This window comes from Hipposideros armiger, unplaced genomic scaffold (assembly GCF_001890085.2).
Source record: "Hipposideros armiger isolate ML-2016 unplaced genomic scaffold, ASM189008v1 scaffold_497, whole genome shotgun sequence".
Classification (NCBI taxonomy): Eukaryota; Metazoa; Chordata; class Mammalia; order Chiroptera; family Hipposideridae; genus Hipposideros; species Hipposideros armiger.
Genome location: NW_017731847.1, coordinates 222,620 through 233,262, shown reverse-complemented (window position 1 = coordinate 233,262; position 10,643 = coordinate 222,620). Strand labels below are relative to the sequence as shown.

Here is a 10,643-nt window from a genome sequence, read left to right as displayed (position 1 = left end):
TGCCCAGCTGCTGCTCACTTACCTTATCAGGAACTCCCCGCCCCTCCCAACAGCTTGGTGACAGCTGGGCCTCTGCTCACGACAGGCCCTGCGAGATGAAAAAGGTGGGTCACATGTGGACAGGGCCCCTTTTATAGCCCCACAATCCCAACTGGCTCTGTCTTCTGCCACCTGACCAGTTGGCTGCTACCTACCTGCCCATTCATCATGGAGAAGATCCTTGTCCTCCTGCTCGTCACCCTGGCTGTAGCCTATGCGGTTCCCGACCCCCGGGGAATCATTATCAGCCTGGTAAGAGGGTCTTCAGGGAAAAAGTCATCTGAACCCCCAGGGGGGAGTTTTTTAAGCTTTGTTCTTGACCTCTGATGTTCCCACCTGGGGCTGCGAGGTGAGGCATCTCTTCTTTTACTGCCCATGCCCTGCCCTGCGTCTCTTCCTTAGGGTCCCCAGGGGAGGCTGATCAGCATAGCGCAAGCTCAGAGCAGTGGTTCAACCTGGCTGAGGGAGCTTTAAAAAAGCCAGAGCTGGGGCGGCTGGTTAGCTCGGTTAGAGCGCAGTGTTCACAAGGTTGCTGGTTCCATCCCCACATGGGCCACTGAGTTGCGCCCTCCACAATTAGATTGAGACGACTACTTGACTTGGAGCTAATGGGTCCTGGAAAAATGCCCTCCACAACTAGATTGAAACAAGCACTTGACTCAGAGCTGATGGGTCCTGGATATGCACACTGTTCCCCAATAAAAAAAATAAATAAAAAAGAAACACAAACCCAGAGACTTATGGGTCCTCCCTGGAAACTCTGGCACAGAAGACCCAGTGGTTTAAAAAGCTCCCCCAGTGATTCTGGCTCCTGACCTATAAAGCACACACTTCTTGCATGCCAGACACAGTTCTAAGTGCCTCAAGAATATTTATGCATTTAATCCTCATACTAACCACATGAGACAGGTGTTATTATATCAGCCCCATTTTCGATGGAAAGCTGATGTGGAGGAATGTTAAGCAACCTGCCTGAGATCCCACAGCTGGAACGTGTTGAGCATGGGTGGAGCCCAGGCAGGTGGTTCCAGCCACACTCTCCACAGCCCTGCACGATCTGTCCACCCAGAGCAGACCTGGGAAATCCCTTCAGGGCCATCCACCTCATCCAGATGTTCCTAACTCAGGACCATGCATGGGCTTTGGAGTCAGTTTTCCCCTGAGATTATGTGTAAAAGTCTGTGGGTGGGGGGTTGGGGGGAGTTTTCCAGGGAGATGGTCCTCAAAAGGGCATGGGACCAGGGAGGTTTGGAGACCCTGTTTGGGGCCACATGTGCACATGGGAACACTGAGGCAGAGGATGGGGTGATGGCTTCCCCAGGGTCACCCAGGGACTTGGTAGTGCAGCCAGCCCTGGAACCCAGGCATCCTGCCCCCAGCCCGGGGCTGCTTTCCTGGCATTACACTGCATGTTTCTTAAGTGAGTGGGGGTGGGGGTGGGCAGAGAGGCCACCAGGGCCCAGGGGCTGGACTCCTTCACACACAGCCCCAGCAGAGGAGGCGCTGTCCATGGCAGTGGGTGGGGGGTGGAGGTGTGGGTGGACAAGGAACCAAAGGCGGGGATGCTTGGCTGACCGGCTGCCCCTGCAGGAGGACGGCGAGCTCTGCCTGAACAGCGCCCAGTGCAAGAGCAAGTGCTGCCACCGCACAAGCGGGCTGAGCCTGGCCCGCTGCGCACCCAAGGCCAGCGAGAACAGCGAGTGCTCTGCCAAGGTGGGTGCCGGGGGTGTCTGGGTGTAGTGGTGGTGGGAGGGGAGAGGGGCGGTCCAGACGAGGAAGGCCCTGGAGGATTGGAGTGGGGTCAGGGAGGATGGTCAGCCTGGACCTCAAATGTTGAGGAGATAAAGAGATGGAGGTCAACAGGCTTCAAAGCACTTTCCCATTCCATGGTCTCTCTTGACCCTCACAGCTGACCAGTGAAGTGGGTGGGGTCAGGGATTTGGTGTCCCATTTCATGGATGGGTAAACAGAGACTCCCCAGGAAGATCTAGTTAGAAGCGAATGAGCAAGAATACAAACCAGAACCTGAGTCCTCCGGGCCCACAGCGCCCCCTAAGGAGGCAGTCAGGAGAAGCACCATCGGAAAGGAGTATGGCCCGCTGCTAGTTCTTGGGGTCAGGCGGGTGGCAATTGATGCCCAAAGTAGCACCCCCGCAGCCCGTGATTCCCCTGGCTCCATGTCTCTGCAGACGCTCTATGGGGTTTACTACAAGTGTCCTTGTGAGCGGGGCCTGACCTGTGATGCGGACAAGTCCATCGTGGGCTCCATCACCAACACCAACTTTGGCCTCTGCAAAGATACTGGACGCTCGCTGGAATGAAACTGCCCACCCAGCCCTGCCCCTAGCCCAGCACACAGAAGGACCTCCTTCAGCACCTCTACCTGACTGGCCACTCCTTGACCAGCACCTCCATTTTCCGATTGGGTTCTTGGCAATTAAAGCCCCTCCTGCAAACCTTCTCTAGGCTCCTGGATGTTTTTACTGAATCAGCGCCTTCCTTTATGTTCCATCAAACCTTTGCCCCAACAGGGTAGGCATCATGTAGGAAGGAGGGATGGGCCTGGTGCAAGGCAGGATGAGGCTGGACAGACTGGAGACGAGGTTGTAAAGCAGACCCCGCCAGGCTGGGAACCTCTCCATTGCTGGGGAGCAATCACGCCTCCCTGGGATGCTCTCCTTGCCCCTGGAGTTTTCAGACAGGCAGGCAAGTGCACACCACACACACACACACACACACACACACACACACACACACACACTCACTTCTCTGGTGAGGAGTTATAATGACCTATACTTTTTACACTGCATCAGAGCTTACCTGTCCCCTGTCCTGGGCTCACACCCCTTTTCTGGCCCCAACTCAAGGATGTGACAGCTATTGGACACAACCCACGTGTTAAAGGGTCAGACCACTAACATTGCTGTGGGCTTACTGTGCTCGCAAATCCTCACAGTGATCCTAGGAGGGAGAATTTATTGTCTCCACTTTATAGATACAAGAAATTGAGGTTCAGAGAGGTTAAGTACCTTGCCCAATCTCACAAAAAGGTGGCACTAAACCCATCTATTAACACCACCATCACCACCGCCATCCTTTCTACAATTTCCTGTTCTTTCCCAATCATCCATCACCAAGACAAGTGGCTGGAATTGCAGGGAATTTAGTTGTGGCTTCATATAAAAATGTCAGGTCCCCTGGAGCCACCAAACCTGGGTCGCTTTAGGTAGTCCCCATCTCTAAGATGTGCAAGTGGGGGTTCACTGACCCCTCAGCGAGAATGCTGGAGAGGAGATTCACACAAAGAATGTGGGGGAGGGAACTAAATGACACTGATATGCTCTCCAAGCCCCAGGTTTCTGTAGATCAAGGATCAATGAATCCTTTGAATAACCATTAGGTTTATGAGTTAGGATTGGATTTAGCTGTAACAAAAAACCCAAGTAGGGCCTGCCGAGTGGCGCGTTGGTTAAGAGCTGGCTTGGGACACCAGAGGGCCCCGGTTCAGATCCCACATATGAGGGCCAGTGATACTGCCTTCTACAGTTAAGATGCTGAACAACAGCTCAACCTGGAGCTGGGCTGCTGTGAGTCGATGGCGAAGGCGTAGGTTGCAGCCCCTGCTGCAGTGGGTTGCCATGGGCTACTGTGTGTAGCCAGCAGCCAGCGTGAGTGGCCAGCAGCTGCTGTGAGTGGCCGTCCAGAAGCCGGCGACTGTTAGCCTCACCGGAGAAGAGTGCAATGATGGTGCCAACTTAGGCCAGTGAAGCAACGTCCTCCATAACTAGACTGAAGAACAAAAGGACAGAAACTTGCCTTTTCCCCTTCCCCCGATTCCCCAATAAAAATCTTTAAAAACAAAACAAAACAAAACAAAACAAACCCCCAAGGAATTATGGCTTAAATAAATAGGGGCATATATTTCTCATGAATCAAGAAATCTAGAGCTAGGAGGTGCTGGCATTTGTTTGGGTGATGGCAGATCTGCAGTTCTCTTGACCTTCTCTTCACAGCTGGCAAATGCCTTGCTAGCAGCGCCTATTCTCTCACCAAATTCTAAGTTAAGAAGCATGCAGTAGAGCGAGGGTGGGATAGGGGGTGAGGGCAGAGTGTTTCTCCTAGCATACCTTCTTGTCTTGCCCTAAAGCCTCCAGGCAGAGTTCTCCATATCTCCATGACTACAACTAGGTCACCTGACCACCTGTAGCTGCAAGGGAGGCTGGAAAATCAAGCATTGGGAAAAGGGAATGGAATTGCCCATCACTGGCTTAGACTAATTATGATCTCCTTCCCGGTGCTGGGCACATACTACCCAAACAACATTGGCGTTCAGTTAGCAAGGAAGGGAGCCAATGGCTGGTAGCAATGTCTGCCATACCTGAGTTAGTGCTCAACCAGAGGGGCTTTCAACACCTTAATCCAGTAGGGCTCTCAGCCCTAAGACAAGGGTAAGTCATACTCCTGGGTGCCCAGATTCAGCCCTGGGGGAGATCTATATTCATTCACCTCTTAACACATCTACTGAATGACCACAGTGCCCAGCACTGTGTTACAAACTGTAGGGGACATAAGGAAAATGACTCTAGTTTTCAGGAGTGAGTAGAGAGTTGGGCTGTGCAGAAGCAAGTGGCCAAAATGTATCCTGACTCTAACAGGGCCACTTTGAGACCTGCCTATGCTGAGAATGCGCGACACACAAGCCAGCAAACTAGCATCTCTATGAGTCTCACAACACACAGTGCAGCTTCCTGAAACTCCTCTTGACTCATTCCCTTCCCATCGGCACAGTAGATGCTCCAATCTTTTTCTTCTCGCTCTCTGTCCTTGGCTCTCCTTTCTTTCTCATCCCTTCTTTCTCTCCCTGTATCCCAGAAGAGTCAAGTTTATTGCTTTTAAGCTGTGTGACCTTGAGCAAGCTGCTGTTCCCCTGTAGTAAATCTTTTTCACTTGAAATACCTGGAGTAGCTTTTTTTTTCTTCACTGAACCTGACTAATACACGACTGTTGGATGAAGGGGAGCGTGTTATTGTTGCTGTTGTTCAAAACTACCTTCTTCTTATTAAGCCTTGAGCCACTAGAAAACAGGCTTAATCCTAATTTATAATTTCTAATGTGTTTTCTAATTCACATAAAGATGTCCTAGAGGCTGTAGCCTTATCATTGACATTTTCCACCTTAATAACCTACTCCCAGGAACTGCCCATCTTGCTGTAACTTATTTCTAGACCTGCTAGACATGCAACTATAGAAGCAGGGGTATTTACAGCCTTGAGTCCATAAAAAATTCCTAATGCTGGACCCTGGAGACCTACATTGTCTGAAATGGTAGCTATCACCCGACCACATGGTGAGCACTTGATGTGGCTGGAGAGGAGGAAACATTTGCATTACACCTAAATGGATATTGTCACAAAACTATCACATCTCCCATCTATTTCCTAAGGGCCCATTTATCTTTCCTAAAAATCATTTGTTTTCCCATAAATGCCCTTTTCCCTCTCCCTTTCCCAATTAAGAAGTCGTTTTCTAAAGTGTCCTTCTCCCTCTCCCTTCCCCAATTTGGATGGTATATAAGCTCCAAATTCTAACTGCCTCCTTGAGTCAGTTTTCTGTGAGTCCCCCACATATATACATACACGTGAATAAAAAATGTCTTTTCTCTTGCTAATTTGTCTTTTGTCAGTTTAATTTGCAGACCCTCAAACATTGAAGAGGGTAGAGGAAGCATTTTTCCTTCCCAATTCTTAGGACCAGTTTAATCATATCAGCAACGTAGTTTTTTCTTCCTGCCCTTCCAACTTCTAAGATGTTGGGTATCTTTTGAGGCTGGGTTTCCAGCCTGCGACCTCTCCTTCCAAGGCTGTTTTTTTAATATAGACTTTCTCCAAATGGGGGAAGCTCATATAACACTATAACAATATGCATCTGTCTGATGTATATGTAACACTATGTATCTGTCTGATACATTTAGTACAGGATGGCATATCCTACCAAGGTATGGTTTACACTTTTGCCATGATTTATAAGTACAACCACATCTTATATCTCAACTGTTGAGTTTTTGTACCATAACCCTGGCACCCTGGAAAGCACACTTGCTCAGGTCTAGGGACTTAATCAGAGTTAGAGCTGAATATGGAACCTTAGCTCTAAAATCTGAAACAGTTATCTCCAAAATGTAAGCTGACTCTAACAGAGCTACCTTGCGGCCTGCCTCTGCTGAGAATGCACGACACACAAGCCAGCAAGCTAGCATCCGGCTCTACGAGCCTCACAACACGCAGTGCAACTTCCTAAAACTCCTCTTGGGATGACCAGTTAGCTCAGTTGTTTAGAGCATAGTGCTGATAACACCAAGGTTGCTGGTTTGATCCCCCATGGGCCACTGTGAGCTGCTGCTCCTCTTGACTAATTCTCTTCCCTTCGGCACAGTGGTTGTTCCAATCTTTTTCTCTCCCTCGCTTTCCTTGGCTCTCCTTTCTTCCTCATTTCTTTTTTCTCTCCCTGTATCTCAGAAGAGTCAAGTTCATCCCTTTGAAGCTGTGTGACCTTGAGCAAGTTGCTGTGGACAAAAGAAGGGGTTGGTTTTATGAAAAGTAACCTCACAGGGTGATCTGATCATAAATTCTTTTTTTGTTGTTGTTTTTTTGTTTTTGTTTTTTTGTTTTTGTTTTTTTTTTTTAGCTGAGCCATCCCACCACCTGTTGGCAGCTCCGCGGCTGCTCAGCTCGGGCTGACTCGAACCACTGTTGCTCAGAGCTCAAACTCTTGAGCGAGCTCTTAACCAACTGAGCCACTCAGCCGGCCCTTGATCATAAATTCTTAAATGGGCAGGTCATGGTGGGTAGGCCTATAAAAGATTTATCTTTGCCTTAAGCAAGCCCTGTCCATTGTTTCTGTGCATCTAGGTTAACACACCTTTGAAATGCCCCCCTTTCACTACTTCTAAAACATGAGAGCACATAATCTTCACTAACTTGTAATCCAATCCCCACTTTGCTTTCTTACACCTTCATGTAAGCTTCCTTATGGTCCCTCCTTAATCTCAAATGCATAAAAACTGCAAAACTGTTATTCTCTGGATATTTGAGAGTTCGCTCCCCACATATGTTATCAGTTTGGCTCAAATAAACTCTTATAAAAATTCTCTACGGGTTTACATGTTCCTTATGTCAACATTCCTCAATCTCTCTGTTTCCCCACTTATAAAATAGGGTGATAGTGGTACCTACTCTTTAAAGGATTTTTGGAGAATTAAATGAGATCATGTGTGTAAGGCATCTAGCATGGCCCATGCAGCTAGTAAGTGCTCAATAAACATTCAATTCTTTATACACGTTTGTTTTGTACATTTTTGTTCATATTTCTGAAATTTAAGGTCAGGGAACCAAAAGCTCCGGTATAAAATGAGCTTACTATGACATGGGCTGAAGCCAGAAAGGGGTTGGGGTGGAGAAGGGAGCTCAGGTCTCCTCTGAAGGACTTTTATTCAATGCTCCAACGGGGGAAAGACCCTGTTGACCTCGAGAAGAAATATACCTGCCAAGAAGGACTCCTTGTAGTTAATTGGGCTCAAATTCATAATCAGAGTCTAACAGCCATTGCTGACAGGAGCTTCTCACACACTCTGCATTTCAGGGAAAAGCCAAAGACTGAACTGCCAGCCTCCTGCACTGTGTTCCTGCCATTTGAGCTGACCCTTATGAAGGGATTCCTGGAATTGTTTTTCAACCAATAGGCTGAGATCTGCCCTGTCCAATATCCTCATTTGCATCTTTACTGACCAATCAGAGCAACTCCATAACGACCATCGAGAACGCATGATTCCAACCAATCAGGACCATGCTATTTGGACCAATAAGACTGTGCAAATTTGGATTCCTTATTTGAATAGAAATAAACCAATCAGGGACTGGGACAGGAACTTTTTCTATAAAAGCAGGCCTCCCCTTTGTCTTGTTGCTCACTCCTGGGTTGTGAAAAAATTCATGAAGCACAAAGGAATAGAAGTTAGAAAGTTTATTTAAGAAGAAAAGCACCAGGGCTGACTGAGTGGCTCAGTTGGTTAAGAGCTCGCTCAAGAGTTTGAGCTCTGAGCAACAGCGGTTCAAGTCCCGGCCCGAGCTGAGCAGTCACTGAGCTGCCAACAAGTAGCAGGATGGCTCAGCTAAAAAAAGAAGAAGAAGAAAAGCACCAGCAGAGGAATTGCTGGGGGCAGAGTCTAAAGTAGACAGCTGCGATCGGTTTCTGTTAAGCTGGGGTTTCATACTTTTCTAACCAGGATGTAATTTGCTTCGGCCTGTAGTGGAATCTTCTATTGTGTTCAGTTTTGTGGGTTGGGATGGGGGAAGGTGTGGTTAAACATGTTATCACAACGTTTGCCATATGTTATGTAAATTTAAGTTGAAGCCATCCCCCCTGGAGTCCGTTTCTGTTTACCATTCCTGTTTTATCATTGGCAAAGCATACTTTTGGTTTCCCCTGGAGTCTGCATCTCTCCGTTTTGCAAACTGTTCATCTGAAAAAAGTTTCTCCTTTGACTGCATCCCAGACTGGGGACTCCTGCTAGCACTGGATAGGTGGCTACAAACTTTTGTTGACAACCCCAAACCTAAGAGAATCCCTTCCTGTTTTCTCCCTCATCTCCTCAGCACCTCCCCACCGCCCCAGGGACTTATGCCATGCCCAGCCCAGCTGGGCCCACCCAGCCCCTAGCTCCAAGGCAGCAAACATTGAAAACTTTATTTCAGTGATGGTGCATCATCCCCCCTTCTCTGTCCCTTCCCTGTTGGTAGAGGCTCTGGGGGTGGGGGCAGGAGCAAGGAGTTCTGGATAGATGTGGGAGTGGGTTAGAGGAGGGGCAGGAGGCAAGGAAGAAGAAGCATTAGAAAAAAAAACTTTTCTAAGCTGGATTATTATTATTTTTTCTTATAATGACCGTAGATAATTTTAAAAGACTTCTCATTCTTTGGAAATACACGAGTCAGGTCTGGCTGCCAGGGATGCTTGTTATACAGGCCCAGGAACATCTGAGAAAGGCGGGACTTTGACCTCAACCTTGGCAGCTGCTCTGCCCTCAGCCTTGAAAGGCAGCCGCCATTTCCACCCCAGTCCAGTTCTAGGGCCCAAATGCTTGCATACAGCAGAGGAACCTGGGCATAAAGGACCCCCTCACCCAACTGCTCAGAGTTTGTGTCTCTGGTTGCCTCCTCCAGGCTGACCCCTAGGATTGTTCAGTACCCTCCTATCTCTTCTCCTAAATCCTTTCATGGGCAAATCAACTCCCCAGTCCCGCACACCTAGCTCAGATGCTGCCTCATCCCACCTCTCACCAGGAACACATGGGCCATAGCAGAACTCCTGGAGCTGGAGAGGAGGGATGAGTCTAAGGCAGAGTAGATCTTCTAACTGTGCCCATTTACAGTGCAACTTTCAGAGTTTGCTGAGATGAACCCAGGAGAATAGGAACCCATGTTAGAAAGGGGAGCATTGCCTCACCTCATGACCCTATCCAGGATTCCAAGCCCCTGAAGTGGGGATCCACCTGGGTCTGTCCTCAGGTTCTCCCTGGCCCCAGGCAGCTTTGAGATGCAGTCACAACAGAGAATTTCCAGCTCTAGGTCTTTTCTACTCACCCTTCCCTTATTCCCCTGGGCTGTGGGTCCACCCTGACTCTCCCTTTCCATGTGTCCCTCCCACCTCAACCCCCCCCCTCCACCAGGGCTCCACACCTACACCCACCTGTGTGTGATATGAGTTCCCTATATGGCACAATACGATTGGCAGTTGTAAGACCCCCAGCAGCATCCGCTCTTACACATCTTGCTCGGGATGCACATCTCCCCATTGTCCTGTTGGGAAATGACCCTGCCTGCTCCACCACGGCCCACCGCCGGCCCACCGCGAACTTTCTCCCAGCTGGCTTCCCCCACATTGTGCGCTCACCACCACTCCCACTGCCGCCACGCTGGGCCATCTCTAGTTGGAGACCGGAGGACACCTGTGCAGCAGCGGGCGGGGAAAGACAGCACCAACAGGACCTGACTTGTGCCTAGAGGGGCTAAACAGTTTTTAAAAGTTTGCCCTTAGTGTCCCCCAAAATAGGTTACTTCTCCTCTAACACACACCAGGGTTATCCAGGCCTTCCTGTCTTTATTCATGCAGTTCCTTCTTTGGCACAAGCTTCTCTCCCACAAGCTCTTACTTGCTCTTTCACCTGAGCTGGAATGTCACCTGCCACTCCCCCCCCCAAACACACAAACACACACACACACACACACACACACACACATGGTCACACACATCAATGACCCCCCAATGCTGGGGTTTATGACTATATTATCTATCAGTGCCATCCATCGCCTCTTCAGTAGTCATTCAACAAGCAAATACTGAGTACCTACTGTGTCCAGGTACTGTTCCAGGCACTGGAGACACAGCTGGGATCAGAACAAACAGAGCTGACATTTTAGAACAGTAGTCAAACAGGACTTTCTGCAATGATGCAAACGTGCTTGCTCTGCATGGTCCAATTTGGTAGTACTAGCCACATATGGCTACTGAGCACTTGAAATGTAGCTAGGGTGACTGAGGAGTTGAATTTT

General features: G+C 49.0%; 1 protein-coding gene across 2 annotated transcripts; it reads left to right on the top strand.

The window, feature by feature from the left end:
* The first annotated feature begins 207 nt into the window (after positions 1 to 207).
* CLPS (colipase) lies at positions 208 to 2,435 on the top strand. 2 transcript variants are annotated; one of them, XM_019667455.1, is made up of 3 exons: positions 208 to 291; positions 1,630 to 1,752; positions 2,229 to 2,435. In XM_019667455.1, the coding sequence occupies exons 1-3, from the start codon at positions 208 to 210 to the stop codon at positions 2,358 to 2,360; spliced, it is 339 nt and encodes a 112-aa protein (XP_019523000.1). In that variant the 3' UTR covers positions 2,361 to 2,435. The 2 variants fall into 2 exon arrangements, with proteins under 2 accessions (XP_019523000.1, XP_019523001.1); XM_019667456.1 differs by lacking the exon at positions 1,630 to 1,752.
* Positions 2,436 to 10,643: the final 8,208 nt, after the last annotated feature.

Bases quoted from the DNA above. Each gene is read 5' to 3' on its own strand.
- CLPS (XM_019667455.1), top strand. From the start codon at position 208: ATGGAGAAGATCCTTGTCCTCCTGCTCGTCACCCTGGCTGTAGCCTAT. The intron at 292-1,629 runs GTAAGAGGGTCT...CTGCCCCTGCAG, and splicing joins GGGGAATCATTATCAGCCTG to GAGGACGGCGAGCTCTGCCT. The intron at 1,753-2,228 runs GTGGGTGCCGGG...ATGTCTCTGCAG, and splicing joins ACAGCGAGTGCTCTGCCAAG to ACGCTCTATGGGGTTTACTA.